Below are 27,939 nucleotides of genomic sequence, written 5' to 3'. Positions count from 1 at the left end.
TATGGAATGTTTCAAAAGTCATAGACGATACCTAGATAAAATCAGGTGTCTGTTTTTGTTTCCAATTTACTTTAAAAAATCAATTCTTGCAAATAATAAATACATAATGTGCACTGGACTACAAAATTCTATTATACAGATGATTTCAGACAAGTCTGGTTTTAGAATGATCTAAACTATCTCTAATAAAAGGAAGGTAGTCTCAAAAACAGAATTAAAAACATTTTATTTTACTATAAGTTGATGTTTGCTATGTGTTAAAAGCAGATTACCTTTATTATCTTGTTGTGTTTATCTGTGTTTTCAGTAACAACATTTGATAGTGTAGCTAATATACTGAATTTATTCCTGGCTAACAAGTTGTCCTAGCTTTTTTTGTGTGTTTGTTTTATTTTGATTTGCCACTCATCAATAAGTCACAGAAACTACAGTAGAAATGCTACATCTTTCTAAAGGACATTTCACATTTGCAGACTGAAATTTCCTCCTTTTTTTTTGTAGCCCAAGGTTTCAATCTTCATTTGTATTTGAAAACAACATTGCAGCTTACGCCCAGATCTGTTGAGATAAAAGTCAAACAATTCTTTAGAGAATTATAGTTTATATTCCATACAAACACATAGGTTTTACACAAAAGCCTGGTTAATTTGCAAGAGAGCCAAATTCTTTTCTTGGAACTTGTGAATTATGTTAAATGGTAAAAGAGTTGAGGGTGGAGCAGTTACTTTAACTGATAATTTCATAATTTCCCAGTGTTTAATTGTTTAGTGATAATGTTCTGCTAACACTTTCTTCTAATGGTGAATATATTCTTGACCTGGGGAAATATTTAGGCCTTATCTACTGTTTGCAGCAGTAGCCAAGATATTACTGGGCTTTAATTTATTTGAAACAACTGGTTTCATATTGCATCCCCTGGACATTTTCTATAATGAATTTACCAATGGAAATCCCTGTATTATTGGAAAGAAAAATCCCTTACGCGTAGAGTGTGATCCCATGATCCTGAGCAGAATGCAGTTCCATCAGGTGAAACTCGTAATGTGCTAACTCGGTTTTCATGACCAAACAGAATGGATACACGAGACCCTTTCAGAACATCCCATACATTTATGGTGTAATCATTGTAACCACCAAATAGTAGGCGACCTGCAAACAGAATCACATTTATACAGAATAATGGCTTAAATGGTTAAACTTTAAGTAATAACAGTTAATGAAAGGAGAGGAATGAGGGTTTTCTGGCTGAAGCAAAACCTGTTTGTAAGAAGTTTGAAGCACAGTCAGGAGTAGAAGTCAGATCTCCTGATACTCAATCCTATGTCTTAAATACAAGGCCATCCTCACTCTACTTTCATGGGCACTATAGGATGTTGCTCCAACACAAAGGTGTATATGTTCATTCTAAATTGGATTAAATGACTCTTTATGTACTCCAAAGTAATATCATGCAAGTCCAGCCTCAGCTTTTGGGTGCCCACTTTGCTACAGAAAATGACGCTTAACATGTCAATATCGTGGATCTGCATGGATATGAATTGCCAGTAATAGCTGACCAGTGGAGGCCATCTTCTGCAACTGAAAAGTAATGGTATTTTTTAAAACAGTATTAAACATTCCATGATTGCACTTATTAAAAACATGCAATATCTTTCAACTGTTACAGATGAGAGATTAATTCAAAAGAGGGATATAGACTGAAGGCAAATAGAGCACTTTAACAATTAATATTTGACAAAAATATTCTGATGATATTCTTGGTATGTTAATCACTTGGTAACCATTTATAAACAATGTTATAAACAGATGTTTTAATAAATGGTTAATCAATTATTATAGCTTGTTATAGAGTCCAACAGTTTAATATCTTGCTTACAACTGTGGCTTGTATAACCACCTACAGCAACTTCTGCTCATGTGCTTATAAGCACCTATATCATATACTACTCAGGCTGTAACATGCTTATAACATCTATTAATCCAGTGGTCCCCAAACTTTTTTGTCTGGAGGGCGCCAGACGATGAGCCATGGAGGACCGTGGTGGCGGACGAGCATCCACCGAAATTCCTCTGACAAGCGGCAACGTCAATAGGCGTCACCACCAAAATGCCGCCAATGAGCAGCGTCATCCAGAGGCATTGCTGCAGAAATACTGCCAAAAATCAGCGGCATTTTGGCGGCAATGCCTCTGGATGACGCAGCTTATCGGTGGCATTTCGGCAGATGCTTGTCTGCCGGCCAGTACACGGGCGCACTTAGGGCACCGCATTGGGGACACCTGTATTAATCATTTATTAACCTTTCATGAACTATTTATAGATGTACCCTAAATACAAAAATTGACCAATACTCTATTTCTAGTTGCATTTGAAGTGGATTTCAACATGATGGGTGAAATCCTGGCCCCACTGAAGTTAATGGCAAAATTCCCATTGACTTCAACAGAGCCAGGATTTTACCCTATAGCCACATATTATTTGTTGATAAAATTAAAAAATAACCAATTACATTAATTAATAAAAAAATCTTTTACAAAGGAAGAAGATATTTTAATGGCTGGACAATTTCTTTCCATATTTAATTTAGCTTTTGTTTGTAATAACAAATGCTCTCAATTTAAACTGAAGAAGTATCACATTACAACCTCAGCTGCATCCCAGTCTAAATGCCTCTCCGCAGCAAAAAACTACATATCCCCCGAAATTCAAATCTCACCACTGAGAGAGAAATCCACGCTAGAAGCTCCAAAAATGATGCTCTCTTTGGAATAAATTGCTACTTCTCTATCTGCACGAAGGTCATATAAACGACACTGGAATTAAGCAAAAACAGCATATGTTCATCACTAAGGACTAGCCCCAATTGCTGCCCCCTCACCCTGTCCAAAGCATGAGGAGGAAGGGGAATTCCAACCCTGTGGGCATGATGTGGAATGGCCGTGCAGCTTCTGCTCTTCTGCCCATGGACTATAAGAGTACCTGGGATCACTACACAGGCTGTTTAGACATCTGGATCCTAATTGTGATCTAAAGGCCCTAAGGCTGACTAGCCTAAACTGAGTGATCAACTGGCCATTCCTCAAATCATCTCTCTATGCTGACATAGGGAGGAACTGTGTGTTCCTGAATTTAGAGTATATACATACAGCTCTTCCAGAGTGCCCTCCTGCTTCATTGTGTGTTTACAGTTGGAGGGTGGGTACAGCTTTTTAGGGCTGGCCAGAAAACAAGAATTCCATTTCACACAAAATTGGAAGCTTTCAGAATTTGTTTTCATTCTGCATCAGGACGAAAAACAATGTTCACAATTTTTCATGAGAAACCAGAGAGGGAAATTCCAGAAAATTCCATCCTAGACCCGAGAAAGCTTCCCAACGAAAGCTGAACCACAATCAATACATTTCCACACAACATTTCGGTTTTGATTTAGAAGAATCAGCATTTTCCAATCAAAAAAGCACACACCTTTGGCTGAAAATTTTCCATTCAGCCCTATAGCCTTTGGCTTTCACATGCCCATTACTCTATTATTTGCCAATATACTTTCACTTGTTTATTATGGAAACTTCTATATTCAGACCAAAAGTTTCAGCAGCCTGGAGAACAGCACTTACTCAGCCCTGAAATCATGTGTGCTTTGAAACTGTATTTCAACTAACCTGCCTTAATAAGTTAAGTGTAAGCAAACACTGGCTAGCTGGGGTTGTTAATATTAAGTCTTACTAATGAAAAGTGGCTGATATTCAAGTCTGTGCATAAAGCAGAGACTATATTATTCACAGACCTGTTATAAACTGCCAGGTATTTGAAGTCAGCATTTCCTGGCGCTATGAGCTAATGAATAATTCTGTCAGAAAATTCTGACAAATGGGTCAGTTCATTCCAGGTGAGAAAAACCTTATATCAACATACATTTCTGACAGCCCATCAATCACTCAGGACACTCAGTTCCACAGTATCCCCAGGCATTCTTGTTGGGTGACAGAAGTCTTACAGTGCTGCTCTCAACATTCTCAATGTAAAGCTGCAATTTGCTATTTCTAATTTAAAAAAAAAAACACAACCCAGTAGTCAGAGGAACTGACCCACCTCCATCCCCCAAAGTATGAAGATGGAATTTTCTATTCTTCTATTTACTTTGGAGGAATTCACACACAATTGATTAGACCGGTTTTGCTTTTTAACTAATAGCACAGTTGCCATAGTTTGCGGCACTTTTGAAAAATGAGTGTGTTATCATATGAATTTTAGTGATGGAGAATTCTCCATTTTCTTGCCTCCACAACGTAGATGCTTACTGTATGATACCCCTCTTTGCTAACATACACTGTACTCTCAGCTGGATGTATTCATTTATAACAGTCTCTTGGCTTCTAAAAACAGCATGCATTTTCTCCAGAAAGCACACAGAATGTCTGATCCCAAACCCAATGAAGTAAATAGGAATGTTTCCATTGAGTTAAATCAGCTTTGGATTAGGCCCAACATTTTTTACATTGTCTGAGTACTTCAGTAGAACTTTGCGTCCCACCCAAGCTTAAAGGTAATGCTTGAGCAAACAGAAAACATCTCCAAATTCCTTCTGAAGATCCCCCTTTGAAGTCTGACAAATTTCAGCCCAGATTCTGATTTTTTGTACCCATATGGAGACCCACTGACTGCAGATGAAGATCATGTTGGATCCTTATGGAATAACAGTATATTGTATGTAACATGCTGACTTAATGTGCCATGTCCTTTCCTAGGGTCTTATTCATAGATATGAAGGTCAGAAGGAACCATTAAATCATCTAGTCTGACCTTCTACATAATGGAGGCCATTGAATTTCATCCAGTTTCTCCTGTATTGAGCCTATTAACTTGTGTGGCTAAAACATACCTTTCACAAAAGCATCCAGTCTTAACCTGAAGACTTCCAGAGTCCGAATCCACCACTAAATAGAGGATAATGGCCTACTAATGCTACTAGCTGCTGGAGTTACTCCTTTACATCAAGGGATAGAGAACTGTGAGTTGGTGCTTAAAAACCCATATCCAACCCATATCCTGTCTTTGCTGATACTTCATGATGGGGTTGTCATATTTCACCACTTTTCAGAGGGTAAAGCTGAAGTTAGTTTCTTTAAGAATTTCTCTCTGAAGTGAGAACATAAATTTGAGTGAAGTACAAACACACATATGGATACAGCATCAATCACTCTCCACATGAACACTTGGAAGTTGGACAGTCTATACTCCAGAAGTAGACTGGTGCAGTGCTAAATATTGCCTGTGTTTTTGTGCCTTCATGATTGTTACAGCCCAGCGTACATTAGACTGACACAGTGCTGACAGACTGGCCCACACAGAGCAGCAGCTTAAAGCTACCTTTGGCACAATCCTTGGGACTTATGCTCTGTATCATCTGGCCTCACCAGAGGATCTGGGCCAGATCCTAGAGCAGCCACAGAGGGGAAGGAGTTAAGCCCTCCTAGCAGTTCCCAAGAATGGAGCACAATTTAAAATGGCAGAGAGTCAGCTGAAGGTTTTAAGGGGAAAATTTTCAGCTGGACACTATTTATGTGCCTACAGAACTCGGGGGGGCATACAGCAGCACATGCAAATTTAGTTTGCTTGTGTAAACAGATGTGACTGCAAATTTTACAGGCACATTAATGGAGGGAGTTTGAGTATTTGCCTAAAAATCTTTTTGAAACTCCTTGTATGCCTCCCATAGTGACCCTGCTGAAAGATCTCACACAGAAATCATCCCAACCAAAATCTTCCAAAGGCCAGCTAGGAATTCTGCAAGCATTTCCCTATATCTACATATTAATAACTTGGGTCTAATAAAATCACTTCATGTCAGCTGTGAATTTGCCCCATTCTTTGTAGGGATTTATGATATGAGACTTAACAAATCTTTTCCAAATGAAGTTCTTGAATGAACTTACTGTGGCATCATCAGAGCCAGAGGCAAAAGCATCCCCACTTGGGTAGTATCTGTGCAGAGGAAAAAGAGTACAATAATATGTTAGTCAAATGAAGTAGGGTTTCAGAAATAAAATCAACACATAGCTTAATATTACGCTATTGCAAAAGTATTCTGCCAGAAATGCACTGACCTAACGCTATTGATATCTGATTCGTGAGTCTCAAATGACTGGATACACTGTCCAGATCTCATGTCCCAAACCATTGCTTTCTTGTCACATCCCTAAAAAGAGAAATAATTACCCCCGTTATACACACACCAATTCACACAGGTGAAATCAACCCCACATAAGATTTAAACACTCCCTTTCAATCCTAACTAAGCTCTGCATCTCACATCTCCTGAAAGGATATACTTTAGCAAAGCTGCTTCCAGACACTGAGGCTATATTTTCAGAAAGTCTGAAACTTGCTCCCCCCTTTTATGAGCACACAAAGATTTGCAGGAACAAATCTGAGCACTGGCACCACCTACTGCCTGTTTGGCACCTGCAATTGATTAGAAGGAGGCACCAGCACTCAGATTTGCACCTGCAATTCAGTTATGCATGTAAATGTTACAGCACAGAAGATGGGCCAGAGACCCCCTGAAACTTTACCCCTAGGGGTCTGGCAGAAGATGCAGTAAGATTGTTCAGAAAAACCTTGCAGTTGTTTCTGAAACTTTCTGGAATAAATACATTACGATTAGATAGATAGGTAGAATACTCCCCTGCAGTATGTAAAATGAGCTGTTGGAGAATTACAGGCCGCAAAACAATTGTTCAGTTAAACTACTCAGCCACTCTGTCTTTATCTTTTTCATTCTTTGTCCCATTCATTTCCTTCCTTTCTTCCCCAGGAAATGTTCTCTTGTTGTGAACACTAGTTTAATAATCGCAAGAAGCACAAGACTTACTGTCTAATTACACTGCATTACAACAGGTAAGAAAGTGGTTTCCTGTTTCTTATATGGACAGCACTGGTGGTTGAACATAGTATTGAAAGTCAGGATCCTCCCGAGTTCTAATCTTGGCTCTAATGCCGACTCGTTGCGTGGCCTTTGGCAAGTCACTTGAGTCCAGATTTTCAGAAGTGGCTTCTAAGTCTGAGCACCCAGTTTTAGAAACCACTAGTGCAGGGCTGGGCAAGCTACGGCCCACAGACCGGATCCGGCCCGCCAGCCCTTTTAATCTGGCCCTCGAGCTCCCACTGGGGAGCGGGGTCTGGGGCTTGCTTGGCGCTCCAGCTGGGGAGCAGGGTCAGGGGCCGTGTCATGCAGCTCCTGGAAGCAGCATGTCTCTCTCCCCTCCCCCACTCCTGGCTTCTATGTGTAGGGGCAGCCAGGGGCCTCCACTACCACTGCCCCTGCAGCTACCATTGGCCAGGAACCACAGACAATGGGAGCTGCAGGGGCGGTGCCTGCGGACGCGGCAGCACACAGAGCCTCCAGGACACGCCTTGCGTAGGAGTGGGAGAAGGGACATAACTCTGCTTCCAGGAGCCACTTGAGGTAAGCGCTACCCAGAGCCTGCACCTCTGAGTCTCTCCCCATGTCCCAACCCTCTGCCCCGGTCCTGATCCCTATCCTCCCTGCCAAACCCCTCAATCCCAACCCAAAGCACCCTACTGCACCCCTCATCCTCAGCCCCACCCCAGAGCCTATACCCGCAGCTGCAGCCTGTACCCTTTCCTGCACCCCAACCCCTGCCCCAGCCCTGATCCCCCTCCTACCCTCCAAACTCCTTAGTCTCAGCCCAGAGCACCCTCCTACACTCCAAACTCCTCATCCCCAGCCCCATCCAAGAGCCCACACCCCCTTCTACACCCCCACCCTAATTTCATGAGCATTCATGGCTCGCCATACAATTTCTATTCCCTGATGTAACCCCCGGGCCAAAAAGTTTGCCCACCCCTGCACTAGGGCCTGATTTTCTGAGCTGCTGAGCACCCCACACCTCCAGCTGAAGTCAATGGGAGCTGCAAAAGGTCAGTATCTCAAAACAGTCAAGCCCTAGCAGTTTATATAGCAGAGGCCCAAAAATAGAGGCAGCCAAAATTAGAGGATTACACAACATGATGTTTGAATCTCCAGTGGCCGTTTCTTACCAGCTCTCCTACAGTTGCTACCAGTGGTGGAGATGCAGTGCAGCAGCAGCAGGCTGGAAATCAACTCTCAAGTAGCCATAGCCCAGGGCTGTTCATGCCGAGTGCCACCTTCTCCTCAAACATTAAAAATCACTTTCTGGTGCCCTGTGCTGCTGCCCTAATGCTGTTTCCATAGTTGTATTCTGCAGTTCCCACCATGCCACTAAACTCCTGCACTGACTCATCATTTAACATGTTTGATATAAAAAATTACTACTTAGTTCAAATTTTATGGCGCATTCTTCAAATGACCTCAACTAAAAAATGAAACAATTGCAATAATCTCAGCCAGGGATAGCTCCATCCATGGCTCTGAAGCCATTTGCTTAATAGCTAGTTTGGTATTAAACATACCCACAAGAAAAAGAGTGTAAAGAATTTTCCAACTGGGCCTGCTATTGCAAGGTGCAGAGCATGACTTGGGAAAGGTTGACTATACTCGCAACTCCCACTGAGATCACCCAGCCACTCCTAAGAGGTACTCGACACCTCACAGGGTCAGGCCCACAATGGTCTCACGGAGAAGACACTGGCCTGGGAGATTGTCTTTGCCACTGACCTGCTGCGTGACAACCTTGGGCAAATCACTTCACTTATCTCTGCCTCTGTTTCTCCCCCAGCTTTTGTCAGGCTTGCCTGCTTCGGCTACATCTACACTACAAGCTATTGGCAAGATCCCCTGCTCACGTACACATTTTTGCACTAGCTCGATGACAGCTAGTTTGCACATAAATAGTGATGTAGCCATGATAGCACTGCCAGCGGTGCCTGTTTAGCCATGCAGTGAACAAACCCACGTACATACTCAGCATGGCTAAGCTGTGCCGCCACTACCCAGGCTACAGCGGCTGTCCTACTGTTTGTACTTGAACGAGCATAAGTATTGTGTATGCCTGCTGGAAATCACACCCCTAGCTTGTAGTATAGGCATAGCCTAAGCTCATCGGGGCAGGGACCATTTCTTACTACGAGAGCGCACAAACCTAGCATAATCAGGCCTTGATCTCAGGTGGGGTCTCTAGGCACTACTGTGATACAAATAAGAATAGAAAAAAAATCTGCAAATCAGTGATCAAGAAAAAAATTCAAATTTTTGGGATGGGGGAAATCATATTTAAAGAACTATGAAAACAGTAACATGAGAAGAGAGGGTAATAAACTAGACTTGGCATGGAAAGCACTCTGCCTTCCTTTCTGTTCAGGTCTCCATAGTCACCATGTGGTGAACATATTATAGGCCCATCCTACTGTGGGTTACTGCTTAGTTAGTGTATTCCTGCTCAGTAGACTGTGTATATGCATTATTTATTTTTAAGACATAATTGGTGGTTAAACTAAACAGTCTCCTCATGATCCATTCCTCTCTCTTTTAAATCTCTTGTGAAATTAAATCACAATTCTTCATTTATGTCATTATTTAAATGGAAGAACTTTCCTTCTGGTACCAAAGCACCGGATAATTAATGCTCTGCCCGGAGAAGGAAATACATTGGAAAGGGAACATTTTGGATTTCAAAACCCACTCACATTCAGGGCCCAGCCCTGCATTCCTTGCATGCCCACTACTCTCACTGACATCTACAAGAGTTTGGGATGCAAGAACAATGCGCAACCTGGCTCTTCACATACACACTTCTGGTGCTGATTCTGGAGACAGGTTCTTTAAAGGGATAAAATTTACCCCACACGGAGCAGGATATTCATTTTTAGCAGAATTAAAAGGGTGTTGAGTACTGAAACCAAGGGTTCAATACTGAGGACAAACTTTGCATAGTTCAGCAGGAAAACGCAGAGGTTACTCTAAGGCCTGGTCTACACACTATTTTTAGCTCAACCGTTAAAACTAGTCAGCCCTTCCTATGCATGCAGTTGCCTCCATGTAAATATGATTATATGGGCATAGCTTAATCCCTTACATTTATGGGAAAAGCTATCCTGGTATATGCACCTTTACACCAAAATAATTGCACCCACACTAGGGGGCTGTACCACTTTAACTATACCAGTGTCAAACTAATATAGGGTACGTCTTCACTGCATAGTTAACTTGATTTACCAGCACTTGAATTACTCCACTTGAGTTAGGCTAGCTCAAATGAGAGCAGCCACACTGTGAAATAACATTTGAGCTGCTGTGTCCACACTGGGGCTGCACACACTCTTGTGTGGCATGAAGATTTCTGGAGTCACATACTGTCGTTCTCTGCACTGTAGTGAGCTTAATGGCTCTCTCTTATGAATTGTGAGAGAGAACCCGTCTGTCCTTTATGGGCACTGGAAGACTAGCAGCACTCAAATGGAGCCAGCCTGCATCTACACTACAGACTGATCGTGTTAGCAGCTGATGAATTGTACTAGTTTGACTTGTAGCCTGTACCCCCTGAAGGACCAGCCAACTTGTGTTGAAAGCACCATCACACTAGAGTTAAGGGTTTGTGAGTGAGAACAGGACTCGAGTTAGGAACAACACTCAAGTTATAACTCAAGTTAACTTTGCAGTGAAGACAAGTCCTTAGTTAAAGCAGTGGGTGAAGACAATTCCTAAGACACCTTTATGCCTCCCTAATATAATACCTGACATGATGTCAAAACAGCCTCCACCATAACTCAGTTGTGCAGCTGGACAGAGCACTCCCCTAGCAACCAATCAAGAATCAGGTGAAGTACGGTGTGCTTCCCTCCCATTTCTGCCATCCCCTCTCTGATATTCCCCTAGGCTGAGGAGATGGGAGAACAAGCGGTATAAATCCTGGATGGCCTAATAAAAGTAGCTGAACGTGCCATTAGTGCTGCTGAAGGGCAAAGGGCACTTAGTGACGGATGAAGATCTGGCCCTACAACTCTACAATACCTATGGATGATCTAACTTGTGTTGATGCTAAACCAGTCCCTGAGCTACCTCCAGGCTTCTGGGAGGGGGTTATCAAAAAGATGGCATATGCATCAACTCCCCCACCCAGGTGAATTGAGCAGCTCTCTGGCACCCCTGATGATCAAGCTCTCTACAGGAATCCAAGTAGGGACTGAGTAGGGTGAAGAAAAGGAGGCAAGTGTGAAAAGCCATGTGCAGCATACCAGAATCCTATCTATGGAAGGCCTACACCAGCTTCCGCTCTATGAACTTTTACTGCTTTAACTCTTGGTCTTTCCCCTTACCATGGGAAGCTTTTGATCATGTGATGGATTATTTTAATATAGGGTGGCATTTGCTAAGTATGTTAGCTACAGCGCTACAGTCAGTCTGATAGGGTTTGGGTTTGACCTTTCAGGAAGAGTGTTAATTTGCTCCAGCTTGAGAAGTGTGCTTGCAGTGACAGGACTAGTTGCTCTGTATGGTCTCTCCCCATATATCCCACCCTCACCTTTACATAACATCCCAAACCTCTCCTTTTCCTACATTCCTTTATTCCTTGTTTTATATCATAAAATAAAAATCCCACTTACCCCAGACACAAATGTATTTCCTGTTTCAGAAGGGGCCAGATCCAGGCACAGGACATCAGCCCCATGCCCATGAAAACTCTGCAGAAGCTGCCCACTCTCAACATCCCAGAGGGCACATGTTCCATCTCCACTAGCGGTCAGGATCTACAGTAGGTGAGAAAAGGGCAACAGTACAACATCACATAAAAGCCTCAGGTTCACTCAGAAACCGTTGTGCCTCCCACGCACAATGTACTGGATTTTTCAGTAGAACCTCAGAATTACAAACTGATCAGTCAACCACACACCACAGCAGCAGAGAGCAAAATACAGTACAGTGCTGTGTTAAACATAAACTAAAAAAATAAAGAGAAAGTTTAGAAAAAGATTTGACAAGGTAAATTAAGATGGTTAAAAGCAGAATTTTTTTCTGCATAGTAAAGTTTCAAAGCTGTATTAAATCAATGTTCAGTTGTGAACTTTTGAAAGAACAACCATAATATTTTGTGCAGAGTTACAAACAACCTCCATTCCCAAGGTGTTTGTAACTCTGAGATTCTACTGAACTTAATGTGCAATAGATCGGAGTCAGTAAACCAATGTGGAGCTCAGCATGGTTTTCTCAAAAGGAAGGTGGTGGGGTGGGAAACAGAATATTGTGATAGACACAGTAAATATTAACTTAATTCTGTTCTCAGTTGTTTGTGGGGACACCAGCTAGTGCATCCAAGCTTGTGATCTGCTGGTATTTCCATTTCAGCCAGGAAGTTCTTAGCCCCAGATCGGTACGTCTGCCCACATTAATGAAACTGAAATCCAAAAAGGGTTATTTGAAGAGTTGGTGGATTTAAACAAACTTTTTAAGCTCCTCTTATTCTACTGCCTGAAACAGCCAGGTCTGGAGTCAATAAAATCCGTGTAAATTACAGATAATTTGAATGAGGCATCTTTTGTGTACATGAGCTTAGACCAACAATTGTGTGGCAAGTCCATCACGTCCTAAATCATTAATGTGTGACTGGATTGGGACATGTAATGACTGAACATTGCCAACAGCTAGTCTCATCCTAATGAAGACCCTCAGTTGTACAAAACTTCCCTGTGGCCATCAGCAGCTCTTACACAATCACAAATTTTGTATGCTGAAATGTTGCCTGATGGTTCAGTCCTGTATACTAAACAAGGAATCACAAGGCTCACAACTTAAGTGCTAAGGTGGCTCTCCCTAGACAAGTAGTGGAAGAAACAGATCATACCCAATTTTTTTTAATGCTTAGTAAAGCAATTGCTAGGGAAGTCAGCTGTGGTTGGAAGCCAAAATGAATCACACTCCAAGGGGAAAAAGAATTATGCAAGTAGAGAGTCACTTACAGGGCTACACATGGGTTATAAACAAATTATTTTGGGCAAAAGCTCAGATTTGGTTACCTGTCAATAGATACAGGGGCACTTAGAGGTTTGTAAAAATTGCAGGACAGTCTGCTTTGGGTCCTACTGTCCCCATTGCATGCGGAGATGTGCTAAAATTTTGGGATTGAGGGTTGGATAGAATCCTAAATCATCTCACTATTTTTTGCATCTAGGATGATACATTTTTGTATTATGAGGAATAGTTTCACTTTCAGGATGAGACGTTGAGATTGTCAGCTGCTAGATTATCAGCATTTCCCATTTTGATAGCCAAATGAGCAGCATAGAAGGATATGTAGGGGGAGGGGCAGACAGAAGTTTTAAGGGCGTGATTCATTTTTAACACAGAGCTCTTCATTATATTTTTAATAAGCATAACATTGGAAATGTTATGAATTCAAGTTGAAACTATTCTTATACAGAAACACTGAGTGCAAGATCTACTTTGCTTAGCATGTTTAGCCTTCCAGACTTTCAGCAAATCTGGAAACACTGGATCAAGTGTCTTCATCTGCCACCTCGTGGTAATATGCAGCATTTTACCAGGCTTTTGGGTAAAACACATTCAGTCCTGTCATTTGAGTAATAAAAATGTGTTAGCTACAATGATACAGAAACCAAGGCTGAAATGCTAGGATATTTTGGGGCTCACAGAAGACTCCAAACTTTTGCTTTCTCTGGAATGGACTAGAAATGCTTCATAGTTATTAACAGGTGAGAGCATCTCTAGTGGTTTGAGAAATAGACAGTGATTCAGGAGTACCTGAGTTCAGTTCCCAACTCTTCTACCATCTGTCTGTCCTCTGCATGTAAAATACTTGGAGATCCCCAAGTACTGAAATTACTAATGTGTGTGCAGCTGGCTTGGAGATCCCCAAGTACTGATATGACTAATGTGTGTGCAGCTGGCTTGGAGCGGGGCAACATGGTTTTCACATTGCTGCATGTGAGGGCCTGCTCCTGTGTCTCCCACAAAGTGATAAGCGGTTTTCCTTGTTATTAACATAATGTACTCAGCTCCTGGCAGGATGAGGCCTTCCAGTCATGTTTGGGGTTATGCCATGGGTGGGAGTAAGTCCATTGTAGATGTGTCCCAAGAGGAAAGGAGCTGTTCAGTGCATCCAAATGACTAATGTTTAACCAAAAAGTAGTACTGAGAAAAGCTTGGCACTGTTTATGCACATTTTACACCATAGCCTAATTGTTTTAAAAGTAATTTTATCCCAGGGTCATTATACCAGAAATGGAGACTATTTCCCAACAACCAGCATGCTGAAGGAGAGCTGTATGGCCAGCTTGGGTTGAATTTACTGATCTCTCTCTTCTTTTCACTGCTATATTTTAAACGGCACTACAAAATATCACTCCAAACATAAACACCTATTGATCCCCTACTCAATATCTTGTATAGCTAGACTAAGCTCTTTGGGTCAGAGCTCCTCCAGAGCTGTCTGTCTAAAGCACCTACGGATATGGTTGGTGCTACACAAATGATAAATAGCAATACAATAATATCTACTGTATCTATATCTATCTATAATACCTATTGTACTCTACATGAACGTAAAAGAAAAACTCAGCTTTTTTCACTCCTTGATTATGAAGAGACTACTAAAAACCTACAAAAATAAGAAGTCCTGGTTCACACAGGCATAACCAGGAAAGCAAAACACTATTTTTGTAGTTCACAAACAACAGTCCACCTAATAATACAGACTTCATGTTTACTCTGCCTGAATCATACCGGACTCCTGCATTGTAAGGCCACAATTAAGTACACTAGAGCACGCTGGGTAGATCCTTGACTTTCCTCTGTTTCCATGGCAATAGACTTGAATCAGCATCTCAGATTCATTACTGAAACCACATAATGGCAAACAACACCTCACTCTTGGATAGCTCATGTCCTGAAATGGAAGCAATCCTAGCTGATATTTCCTTAGGAAGAGCTGTAAATTTCTGTAAATAGCCAAGGAAACAAGCGTATCTTTTCTATCCAGACTTCATAGCCTACATAACAATGAAAATACCACCTCTTCCCATTTATTTTGCTACGACAGTATATAATAAGCATAACATCAATTAAATTCTAAAACCAGAATGGGATAGACGATTATCTTGGATTCTTTCAGCCCACATACTCTCATGATCTTGCAGGAGCTGGGGTTTATTTATTAAATAGGAAGGATGGTCTTGTGACTAAGGCACCAGACTGGCACTCAGAAGACGTGTTTTATTCCCCACTCTGCCATAGGATACCTGTGAGATCTTTGGCAAGTTACTTGGTCTCTCTGTGTTTCAGCTCACCAGATGTATATATCTGATAAATATATAAAATCTGAATTAGCACATCCTTACTTACAGCCTCTGTGAGCAAGAGCTTTTATGGAGCTTCCAGCAGAGACGGATGCTGTCCTTTTAGCAGGAACCACTGCCTTGCACAGAATGTGAATATCCCACTGGTATTCTGGTGCAAGGAAGAGTACTTTGCATCTCCCTGAATCAGCAATTATAAATCCAGCTCATGGTTTTGTATTATATGCGGAACCTGAATGTATTTACCTGCATGTCTGAATTAGTGAAGCTGCAGGCAGACAGGTAGTTTGTGTGCATTGCAACAGATTTCTTTTTTGCAGCCATATTTTCATTTTTATCAAATGTCAGTGGATACACAGAACACTTATTATCCAGGCCACTAGAGTTTAGAATTAAAAAAAAAGAGAGAAAGAGAGAAAACATTAATGACAAGAAAAAGTGGGATGAGAAACAAAGGTAAGGGTGTAATATACTAAAAATTCTGCAACACCAAATCCTTACAAATGTAGATTTCCATTCCATTACACCACCTGGGATTCCCATATGCTAAGGGAATCCCCAGCTGCTTCTTTATGGCAAATGTATGGCTATTTTGTACTGCTTGAACAGCTGGAAGTGGGACTGAGGACCTAGTCCCTAGTATTTATTACATGTATTTAATTAATAAACTGCTTTTTACTGAACCACAGTCCATCTAACATTTATTGACAAGTGACCCAGTAGTAAGCTTGCAGCTAATCTTTTGAATAAAGTCAAATTGCCATTTTTCTATTGAATTACATTGATGTTACCATTTATCCAACATATTGAATTTGGCACATCTTCTATGGAAAAAGACATACAGCAACTGATGGCTTAAAAATAATACTTTCAAAATAACTTGAAAATAGGCAGTGGAAATAATGACTGCACTGCTGAAAAAGGATTCTTTGGAATAAAGTATTTAACATTTGATGTTCCATGATCTAATGATGAGAGGACAAAAAGCAGCAGTTCAATTTCTTTGTGTACTAAATTTGCACATAACTTAATACAGTCTTAAGGCCCTACATGCCCTTTATCTGCACATACTGTGAAACTCCCTTTGACACCATACTGCATATTGGATCAGCTCCCACTGGCCTGGAGCAGTGAACCGCGGCCACTGGGAGCCATGATCGGTCGAACCTGCGGACGCGGCAGGTACACAAACCGGCTTGGCCCACCAAGCACTTTCCCTGCACAAGCAGCGGAACAAGTTTGGGAACCACTGGCTTATAGCATCCAAATTATATCACTGTCAGTATTTGTTAAGCTGTCAATCAATTCCAGTGATGGGTAAAGACGGCCACATATAAAGATTTTTTTTTAAATAATACTCATCTGATTAAATTGGATAGTTGCTTTTTCCCGCTAAAACTACTAAATATCAAGTCTTTTTCCTAAGATTCCAAATTCTAAAGCATTCTTGAAGAAAGGGTGGGAGGAGAGGGGAAGGGAAGAGCCAACATTTTAAAATATTCCCCCAGCTCCATAAGTTACATTTACTTGGGACACAAGGTCATAGCTCCTCTAATTTAAGAAGTTGCAAGAGCTTTTACTTACCCACAAGCAATGGCACATCCAGATGGGGCATATGCACATGCCATCACCCAGGTACAAGGCATAGTCACTGCATGTTCCTGAAACATAATATTCTCCTTACATCTCAAGAATCAACTTCTGAGTATATTATCATGTCACTAATTGGTGTTAACATAACCACACAGAGGCCGAAATTGCTCAAATGCTGTCATGACCCTTCACTGTATTTCATGGAAATAGACAACAGATCCAAAACCATACCCATTTTTTAAACAGATTTTTGCTCCTATACCTGAACAGTGGAGAATCAAGCTGTAATTCAAGATCAACTTTAATTGTGAAAGCAAGAGAATGTATGAGGATGAGACTCAAGCCACAGTTGCCAAGTCATGCATTTCTTGGTACCTCTAGCCTTATTTCCCAGCACAAAGTGACTGGCTGTGAATTACTCCAGGACAATTGTGTAAGATGCCGGGTACCTGCAAGAGCTACTTTAGAACTCTCCACATTTTGTATGGTCATTGCAGCATTTGTTCAAAGGTATGTTGCACTGGCCTGTTTTTAGAATGCCAATGACACTCTTTATTAGCTATAGCTTCTGCTAAGGCTATGCAGACCTGAGCCACATTGGGAGGGAGCAGCATGTCTCATGCAGGAACATCTGGGGACATTATGGCTAAAGAAGCCAGGAGAAAACACAAGAGGTCAAACTATGCTATGGCACGTGCTTATTCATGGTACTCACTACAGATATTCGACAGGTGTAGTCTGCACATCACCAGCCCTGCTCTGCACAGGCCAGTGCCCAGAATGATGACATGCTTACAATCCAGCTGGACAGCAGCATGTGGGAAGCTTATACTGCCAAGCACTTAGTGCCCAGGCAGTGGTGCCGGGAGCTCTGGTGCACTGAAGAAGATAGAGAGGGAAGGACTTCCACTTCCATCTCTAGCACATCCGCACAGTGCAGCCATATTTGGCTTTATATACAGAAACTGCAGAAGTCCACTTACCTTGTTGGTAGTGAAGGAATCCCACACTATCACCTTTCCATCCTAAATTCAACACACAATGGAGAGAGAAATTAGGAGCTTCAAGGTGTACTTTCACTCCCATATTTCAGAGATCTGGGCAAAGCACTGCTGTTAACTTCTGCCCCACATGCCATTTCCCCAGGAAATACACACCACCTTTCCAACACTGCTATTAGCAACAGTGAAGTGCGCTATGAATCAGAGACACCGCATTACTAGGCTAGTTATTTCTGTAAATGCAAAATGACACTGCACCATCCCCCTCACACTGATGGCCAAATGGAATCTAAAAGGCGTATGTGGAGACAGATACCCTTTGCTCCAGTGTGCCTCTGGAAAATTAGTCTTAGCACTTACGACTCTCTTTAAAAGACCTTTCCTTAGCCTGCAGAGAGAGCAAGACCCTCCCTCTTTGGCTGTGTCTACACTATGAGCTAGGGGTTATACATCAACTTGCACTAGCTCAGTGAGCGCTCGTGTGAGGATAAATAGCAGTGTAAACGCAGTAGCACAGGCAGTGGTAGCAGTGGCATGGCTTACCCATTCCCAGTACACACCTGCCTGAAACTGGTGGGTACGTACTTGACACAGCTCAGCCATGTCTCCAATGCCCCAATCCATGCTACCATGGCTACACTGCTACTTACACTCACGCTAGCTTGCTGAGCACTAGCATAAGTATGTGAGTAGGGGAATCAGGCAGTGGCTCACAGGATAGATGGAGCCTTTAAATGAAAGGAAGGAGCTGTCCTCAACACTTATCATGGAGATCATCTTCTCAAGAAACAACCACCTGGATGAATTTTTATTCTCTTTCTTTTCTCCTATGAACTTATCCCAGCTCATAATTATCCTCTCAGTTACACCTCCTCTTCAGATCACTATCTTCCTTTCCCATTCCACCCTTTCTCTGCTCCCCTTTTTTCTACTACTCTTACTTAACCTTTAGTTGCCCACTTAAGTGACCTACTAACAAGAACGACCATGCAATCAATAGTGTGCTGTATAATCACCTTGTCTGTGTGTTGATGCCAATTACCTTTGGCTGGCATAATATCCGTTAACATTGCAGTTTGGGAAGAATGAAGTGTTTGTTTGCAACTAGATATTGTTATTGTCCCTGGGCTCATTAATTTCTTAAAATAGAAGTTTAAAAAAAAATGCAAAACGAAATGATCCAAGTGCCATCAAAGAGAAAACAAACCTCAACGTGTCTGCAGTGCTAACACCTGAACCCCCAGACTGGTTCATAGAATCATTGGGTGTGTTTTTTTTCAGGACACATATTTTAAGGTGGAATAAAGCCTCTCTTTTTTGCTTTCATAGCTATACACTGACACTTTCACTTCAAAAAATAGCTTACTAAATGTTTAATCTTTGGTCTCCAAGAATGGTGCCAGACAGCAGTAACTCTCATGGTGGTTTGTGATGCAGATATCCTATTCTAGCCTGTAGGGCAGGGGTCGGCAAACTATGGCACGCGTGCCAAAGGTGGCAAGTGAGCCTATTTTTGTTGGCACAAGGGCAGGCTGAGCTCTCAGCCCGCCGCTGCTCAGGGGTTCCTGCTGCTGGCCCTTTCCCAGCTGGGGTCCTGCTGCCGGTCCCACTCAGCACCCGCTGCTGGCCTGGGGGAATAGAACCCCAGGCCGGCAGCGAGCTGTGACCCCAGCTAGCAGGAGCTGGCAGCCAAAACCCCAGAGCGGTAGCGGCCTGAGCGGCTCAGCCCACTGCCACTCTGGGGTTCCTGCTGCTGGCCCTTTCCCAGCTGGGGTCCTGCTGCCGGTCCCACTCAGCACCCGCTGCTGGCCTGGGGGAATAGAACCCCAGGCCGGCAGCGAGCTGTGACCCCAGCTAGCAGGAGCTGGCAGCCAAAACCCCAGAGCGGTAGCGGCCTGAGCGGCTCAGCCCACTGCCACTCTGGGGTTCCTGCTGCTGGCCCCTCGCCAGCCGGGGTCCCACTCAGCACCTGCTGCTGGCCTGGGGTAAGGAACCCCAGACTGGCAGGAGCCAGCAGCCGAAACTCCAGAGAAGCTCAGCCCACTGCTCCTCTGGGGTTCCCGCTGCTGGCCCCTTGCCAGCTGGGGTCCCACCACCGGTCCCTCTCAGCACCTGCTACTGTCCTCGGTGAAGGAACCCCAGGCTGGCAGTGGGCTGAGACCCCGGCTGGCAGGAGCCAGCAGCTGAAACCCCAAAGCGGGGGTGGGCTGACCTGCTCAGCTCCCGCTCTGGGGTTCCAGCTGCTGGCCCCTTGCCAGCTGGGGTTCCCGCCACAGCCCCACTCACCTTGCTTCCGGTTGTAGTTCCAGCACAGGCCCCCTGCCAGACAGGGTCCAGGCTTCCAGCCCTGCTCAGCCCTACCAGCCGCCAGCTCCACTCACCTCAGCTGCTGATCTGGGGTTCCAGCCGGTTAACAACTGATCACTTAGAAGCCTGTGTGCAGCTTAAAGTATCCAAATTTGTGCCACCAGTCATTGGAAAACTCCGCAAGGAAAATCAAGGGGAAGGATCACACTAAACTGATAAGGTCTGCATTTTAATTTAATTTTAAATAAAGCTTCTGAAACATTTTGAAAACTTTGTTTACGTTACATATAACAGTAGTTTGGTTATCTATTATAGACTTATACAGAGAGCTTCTAAAAAATGTTAAAATGTATTACTGGCACACGAAGCCTTAAATTAGAGTGTATACATGGAGACTCAGCAAACCACTGCTGAAAGGTTGCTGACCCCTGCTGTTGGCGGTAGATTGAGACCAGCAACTCATTTCATAGAGGCCAATGAACAGCCGTCAGATGTAACAAGTTCCAGCCATTACCATTCTGAATGTGAACCAGTGACCTAGAAGTGAAAGGCTTTTATCTCAATACCTCCCCCATTCCTCTGTACAACTTTGTGACATAAGACTGATCTCAAACAGACTTAATGACTTTATCAAAATGTCCAAATATTTGTAATAGTTCTAGCTGGCTGGCTGAGGGTTGTTTATTTTTAAGGCCACATCCATCTTCCAGACCACAGAAAGGATTTCGTGTTCACAGATCACACTGAGACCTTTTGAGTAGAATCAGAATGTTTTCCGATCTCTCCATCCCAATTCTCTCTCTTCATATGTTAATTCAAATGATGGGGTGAAGTGCTGCATACTGACTGTCCAGAGAGAATAAGATGCATCTGATCCCAAACCAGCTTGCTGTAATACTGCTAACATACTCTGGAAAAATTCTGTATGAAAAATAGATGAGAGGTCTTTAAGGAGGTCTCACCTCCAATAGGTGTGGTGATGCTTACCAGAATTATATTCTTTATTAGGTAGTCTGGTTTGTGTTCTCTGAACAAATGTGTTACTAAAAGAATCCTTTAGGCATCATGAAAGCATTTAGATTAAATGCAGATTTCATTTCCAGTTAACATTATCTACTGTAGCGATCAGAGTTGTGCCTGGCTATCACTGACTTTGAATAGCACCTACAAATTTCCTCACCTGGGAAGAGCTCACAATTCGTCTTTTATCTTTGCACCAGTCCATGCAGAGGACTTTATTACCATGGCCTTTCAGAGTTCTCCTGGTCTTCATCACAAACTGACCTAGCGCTTCCACACGTTCCGCCACCTGATGAACTGTGGAGAATTAACCGTAAAGAGAATCACCAAATGTTTGCTCCATGTTAAAGCCCTGGGCCTGCAAACATTTAATACCCATGAGTGACTTTACCCACATGAGTAATTCCAGGTAGCACAATGAGTCTATTCAGGTGAGTAGTTAGTCAGGTGAGTGAATGCAAGATCAGGCTCGAAATTCACTTGAAGCACATCTAACCACCACATGTATAGTATTCTTCATTGAAGCATAGCTATTAGAAATAGATGAGACCTTAGGGAATGCCATCAAATCAAAACATCTGCCATACCAGGTTTTGTTTGTTTGGGGGAAGAAGGTTGTATGTGGGTGTTTATTTTACAAAAATTCATCTGCATTATTTAGGACTTTTTACATTTGTTCAGAATTTTAAAAAAAGTTTGAAAAATTATATACAATGTCATAAGATTTTGGAGATCTCGCTTTTTAGTGCACTGTTGTGTCTCAAATTATTGTTGTGGTTCTAAAATCCTCAGAAAGTGTTTTTAGTGTTATAAAAAGGGTTTTTTTGTTTGTTTTTTTTTAAATAATTTCAGTCCCAGCAATGTGAGGACATTTTAATGTGGCAGCTCTGACCTCAAGGTGCTATAGGTACTGGACTTCAGTCATTTCAGAGGTTTGATCTGCACTCAGAATTCCCACTGGAAGCCCTGGGAAGTCTGTGTGCCAACCGCAGCCATTATGCGCCCCTGCGTGAGCTGAGTGGCTGAGCAGTTTTTGTGACAGCATCGTATCTTATGACATTAACCTGCATCAGCGTAACAAAGCCTTTGCACTTCACCTGATTGGTGTTTGAATAATGGCAAGTGTTTTATTTCTAAAAACATATGACTCTGTGAAACAGTTTCTATTCATTGTGGAGAATCCTAAGTAAAATCCTCCAGCTGGAGTTCTCACAATGTTTTAAGTTATTTCTCAGCAGAGTTTCCATCTGCTGTTTCTATAAATAATCTTAGATTTCCAACAAGACATGGCTGTAAAAATGAACATGCAAAGGCACCTCAGTGTGAAATCCATCCCACTGCAACTGGCACAGTTCAAAGCTATCTTGCACCCCTGAAGCCTCATGCTGAGGCTGTCTGGGGTGGGGTGGGGGAGGCATCAGCTGAGAACACTAATTTGTTTCTGACCCAGTGATGTTCATTCTACGAAGGGCTCAGCAGGAACATGCTGCCTCCTTTCACACAGGAGCAACAGGACTCTGTGCTGGCCCCACATAACCAGAGTAACAGGAGGAGACATTGTAGATGCATTTATGTGGATCTAGTGCAGGTGTGGGCAAACTTTTTGGCCCGACCTGAGGGCTACATCTGGGTATGGAAATTGTATGGCAGGCCATGAATGCTCACCAAACTGGGGTTGGAGTGCGGAAGGGGATGAGGGCTCCGGCTGGGGGGTGCGGGATCCAGGGTGGTGTTGAGGATGAAGGGGTTGGGGTGCTAGAGGGTGCTCTGGGCTGGGACGAAGGGGTTCGGCGGGCAGGAGGGAGATCAGGGATGGGGCAGGGGGTTGCGGTGCAGGGGGAGGGGGAGGGCTGGGGATGAGGGATGTGGGGTGCTGGAGGGTGCTCTGGGCTGGGATCGAGGGATTCAGAGGGCAGGAGGAGAATCGGGGCTGGGGCAGGATGTTGGGCTCAGAGGTGCAGGCTCTGGATGGCGCTTACCTCAAGTGGCTCCCAGAATCAGCAGCATGTCTTTGCTCTGGTTCCTATGCTGAGTCGCAGCTAGGCAGCTCTGCTGCGCACTGCCCCATTTGCAGACGCTGCCCGTGAAGCTCCCATTGGCCAATGGGGGCTGCGGAGGCCGCATTTGGGGTGGGGGCAGTGTGCGGAGCAGAACTCCCTGGCTGCCCCTATGCATAGGAGCCAGAGACGGGACATGCTGCTGCTTCCAGGAGCCACATGGAGTGGCCCCCAACTGGAGCGCCAGAACGGGACAAGCCCCAGACCCTGCTCCCCCAGTGGGAGCTGGAGGGCCAGATTAAAACAGCTGGCGGGCAGGATGTGGCCTGTAGTTTGCCAACCCCTGATCTAGTGGCTCTATCACCTTTAAAACACCTGACAAGGAGAAGCATGGAGGAATGGGGCTGCTGCTCGAGCCAGAGGCTGGAGTAGGAGTCCTAGGAAGGGGTGTGCTGTAAAACAGCCTTGTGCCCGGGGCACAGAGACCAAAAAGGGCCTGAACCAGAGACACGCTGAAGTGATCCAGTGCTTCAGTGTGTGTCAGTTGCTAGTGGGTTGCCCATATCAGCCACTGTGATCAGCTAGAAGAGACAGCGCCTGATCCAAACATACTGGAATCAGTGGAAAGACTCCCATTGACTTCAGTGCAATTTTGTATCTGGCCTTTCCTCTTTTAGCTCAAGTGATCTGGAGCTGGAGCTCTGAGTTGAATCCCTATGGTGATAAGTGATTGCCCTGGGTAGTTGTAATTGCCATCGATGAAAGTTGTGGGTAACTCAGACCCTAAATTGCAATTATATCAATGTCAACAGATCCCTGCATCACAAAACTCACAGCTAAAATCTTTGTCCTGTGTTAAGCAGTGATGGGAAAGCACGTGAGCTAGGAAGAGCTTCACAGGGAAAGGACGGGCATCCGTACCCTACAAAGATGGCTCTTTGGCTCACAATCAGCTGAGCAATTTCTGCCTCTCTAAGTCTGAAACTGATTTCTAATAGATTGGCTGTTCAGTAATCATCTTTCAAAACACATCAGCCTTGCAGACTGTGCCAGAAACTGAAATAATGCTCTTAGCTACAAACACTGCCCTACAAGACACTAACCCTCACACAGCAAAGGAACGAAATCGCTGCCCATTTATTCCTGACAATTCGTCCACGACAAAATGATCTTCACGAGGGGCTAGAAGCAAACTAGTCTTTCCAAAAAGTATCAACTAAACCCATTGAAAAACTACACTTCCCCCATTCAAGTGAAGCCAATCACATGATCTACTAAGATCCTGAAATAATATAATCAAAATACAAATGCTGGAGATTGTTATGGCAACTGGAAGACTAGGCTGAAATTCTTGTGTCCAGAACTTATCAAATAAAACAAATCTTTTTACTGCCAATAGCCTACGTGTTTCCTTTCTGTTAATGCAACATAAATTCGGCAGCACTGGCTGTTTTAGCATAAATAACTCTCTTAGAACACTGATCCCTACAGACTTCATAGGAATATAACAATTTGGAAATATTTATATTTGTAAAAACACTATTGCAAACTATGGGCCTGACCTTGCAACCCTCACTCAAGCAAGTAGCTCCACTGCACTGACCAGGACTATTCCCAAGAGGTAGCTTGTGAGAGTAAAGGTAAAGGATTGGGCCCCTAGTATTCCAAATATGACTGGATATCTTTCTATAAAGTATGCTATAGTTAAACAGAAGTTATGGTGCTCTATGCAGAAATTATTGGGTGAAGTTCTTTGGCCTGTTATGCAGGGGAGAAGTGGGAGGGGGAGGAAAGGAGGTATGTCAGATTAGATGATTATAACAGTCCCTTGCTGGCCTTGAAATCTATGAATCAAATAGAGAAAATAATTGTTTATATTTTCAATCTGAACTTTTAAATGGTGTTGTCATAAACAGATAGTTAAGGGTTAATGTCTCTTTTACCTGTAAAGGGTTAAGAAGCTCAGTAAACCTGGCTGACACCTGACCAGAGGACCAATAGGGGGACAAGATACTTTCAAATCTTGGTGGAGGGAAGTCTTTGTTTGTGCTTTTGTTTTGTTCGTTGTTCGCTCTTGGGACTGAGGCCAGACGTAGACCCAGGCTCTCCAATCTTTCTGATCAGTCTCTCATGTTTCAAAATTGTAAGTAATAGCCAGGCAAGGCGGATTAGTCTTATGTTTGTTTTCTCAATTGTAAATGTTTCTTTGCTGGAAGGATTTTTCCTCTGTTTGCTGTAACTCTGAACCTGAGGCTAGAGGGGGTTTCCTCTGGTCTATACGAATCCGAGTACCCTGTAAAGCATTTTCCATCCTGATTTTACAGAGATAATTTTTAAATTTTTACCTTTCTTTCTTTAATTAAAAGCTTCTTTTTAAGAACATGATTGATTTTTCCTTGTTTTAAGATCCAAGGGTTTGGGTCTGAACTAACCAGAGATGGGGGGGGGGAGGGGAAGGAGGGAGGATGGTTAATTCCTCCTTGTTTTAAGATCCAAGGAGTTTGGATCTGTGTTCCCCAGGGAAGGTTTTGGGGGAACAGAAAGTGTGCCAGACACTAAATTCTGGCTGGTGGCAGTGTATCAGATCTAAGCTAGTAATTAAGCTTAGAAGTGTTCATGCAGGTCCCCACTTTTTGTACTCTAAAGTTCAAAGTGGAGAAGAAACCTTGACAGGTGTAATTAACCCTGAGAGTTTTCCAGAAGGCAAATCAAATCAAAGCGTAGGACTTCAGATGTCTATTTACGTTTTTTCCACAGAGCTGCAGTTCAAAATATATTTGAACAAAGAAGGGAAACGCTATTAAGGCAGGCAGTTTGTCTTGGGGGAAAATGGGAAAAATCATGATTTTGTCATGGCAAAAAGTGACAGTCATTATCTTACATTTCAAAAAAGGAAGTTATTTAATTTATTTCCCCATTAGAAATAACTGTTAGAAATAGTTTTAAAGCACAGAGAGACCAGAAGCCTCAACACAGAACTAAATCTATAAAAATAATGGAGGAATTTTGCTCAGTAGTGGGCACACTAGAGTGAAAAAAAAATTACTTTTAAAGGGGAAAAATGTTAAAAGACAGATTTTGTCATGGAAGTCAAACCCTGGGCAAATACGCAGCCTTAATAAAACAAAATTCAGGAAAACATTTATTTACAGATCTATGAAGTAAACGAAAGCATGTGGAGAGTATTCTGCAAACATCATGAGACCTACAGTTAGAGTATGCACAGTTAAAGTTAAGCATATGCTTCGTTAAATAGAGATGGTTTTAAGCATGTTTTACTGAACTGAGGCCTCATTGCTCATACTGCAGAAATTACACTGCAAGAATGTATTGATTTATGGTAATATTTCTGTAAGGAGGCCATCTCCATTCAATGATCCCTATTAAAAGGACATTATCATAGGTTTTGTCAATCAAATTTAGGCAAGAAAATGCCTCATTTACTACAGAAAACTAGCAGGTGTATTTTTTTTAAAATCTGAATTTTACATATATTCACTCCTACCATTCTCCCTGAGTAAGAAACAGTGACTGCATAAATCACTAGATATTGGTTTGTATCCCCTTTCAATACAGACTTCAAAAACAAAGACAGGAGGAACAAAGTTGTAATAAGCCCACAAAAGTTACTGGCAAAATCACCTCTATAGTACAAGAAAAATGTTGCAATTTATACCTCTAATATTTGTAGGAAAAAAATGAAAAGCAAATAATAAATAATATCACTATTAAAAATTAATAAGAATAATAGTGTCTTGTATCTCAGGGATTTCAGGTTAACAAGGTTAGATTATTTTGCATTAACCAGAGTAAAAGGCAGGGTGGTGTAAAATTATGCATGATCATTTATCTGTATTGCAGTGACTAGGGAGCTTGCTTACACATCGGATTAATGTCGATGACTTGACACCTGAACTACTGTCATGTTTTAGATCAGAGCTAGGGTAGGTTTGGGGTTTTTGAACGCGGCAATGATCTCCTTTGGAGCCACGCCGCAGGGATGAAATGCCGGCTCAGTCGAAAGCTCCCCACGACTCCAAGGCCAGGATTTCACTCCAGCTGCAGCCGCCACCAAGCGTGACCAACGTGAGCGTCAGACCCAGTGATGCTATTGAATCACAGCACCCACTGAGCAGCGGCCGCCGCTCCGCTCCGCTCCCCCGGCACGGCGCACGAGAGGAGCTCGCGGAATGGCTCAGGCCCAACGCTCAGCAGGGTAACGGGGTGCAAAGGACGCTCGCGCCGCTTGCCCACTGTCCGCACGGGGGGGCGCGCTCAGCGCGTGCCCGGACGGCTGGAACCCGGGATCCAGCACCTGCACCATGCTGGGAACGCGCGCTGGAGGCGCCGCTCGGCCCGACCGCGCCCCGGATGCCCGCGCTGCACCCCTGGCCCCCTGCAGCTCATGCCCCCCGGAGGGAGGCTGCGCTGCAGTCCAGGCCGTGCCCCTCTCCAGACTCACGCTCCACATCGTGCAGCTTGGCCCGCTCCTCCTCCAGCCGGCCCTTCAGGCTGTCCGCCTCGCTCTTCAGGGACGCCAGGGTCTCGTTCTCATGCAGCCCTTCGGTTGCCATCTTTGCACGGCAGGAAGCAGGGAGAGAGGCAGGGAGGAGGGGTTTGAGGGCCCGGCTTCCAGGGATGCTGCCGCAGCTCCCGCCGCCTGAGCAACTGAGCCTAGGAACCGCACTGGGCTCCCCCCGCCCCCCTTGCACGCTGACGTTCAAGGCCAGGCTAGCGGCTCGTGCCGCTGTTTGCAGCCAGCACCTGCTGAC

General features: G+C 43.4%; 1 protein-coding gene across 1 annotated transcript; it reads right to left on the bottom strand.

Annotated features, from left to right (window-relative positions):
• Positions 1–52: 52 nt before the first annotated feature.
• Positions 53–27,939, bottom strand: GNB5 (G protein subunit beta 5). The gene is made up of 11 exons (XM_032778612.2): positions 27,630–27,939; positions 21,331–21,467; positions 17,826–17,867; positions 16,834–16,910; positions 15,496–15,628; positions 11,545–11,688; positions 6,105–6,196; positions 5,934–5,982; positions 2,717–2,813; positions 983–1,149; positions 53–558 (listed from the first exon to the last, which is right to left on the bottom strand). Exons 1-11 carry the CDS (start codon positions 27,739–27,741, stop codon positions 547–549), a joined length of 1,062 nt encoding a protein of 353 aa, XP_032634503.1. The 5' UTR covers positions 27,742–27,939; the 3' UTR covers positions 53–546.

The sequence above is a fragment of the Chelonoidis abingdonii genome, chromosome 9, assembly GCF_003597395.2.
Source record: "Chelonoidis abingdonii isolate Lonesome George chromosome 9, CheloAbing_2.0, whole genome shotgun sequence".
Lineage (NCBI taxonomy): Eukaryota > Metazoa > Chordata > Testudines > Testudinidae > Chelonoidis > Chelonoidis abingdonii.
Note: the sequence above shows the minus strand (reverse complement) of the source record. Positions and strands in the feature narration are given on the sequence as shown.

Excerpts from the sequence above, each read along its gene's own strand:
- GNB5 (XM_032778612.2), bottom strand. The coding sequence starts at position 27,741 with ATGGCAACCGAAGGGCTGCATGAGAACGAGACCCTGGCGTCCCTGAAG. Across the intron at positions 15,629-16,833 it reads GGATGTGCCATTGCTTGTGG|TGGCCTGGATAATAAGTGTT; the intron begins GTAAGTAAAAGC and ends TCTAAACTCTAG. Across the intron at positions 2,814-5,933 it reads CTGGCTCTGATGATGCCACA|TGTCGTTTATATGACCTTCG; the intron begins GTAAGTTCATTC and ends GCTTAATTCCAG.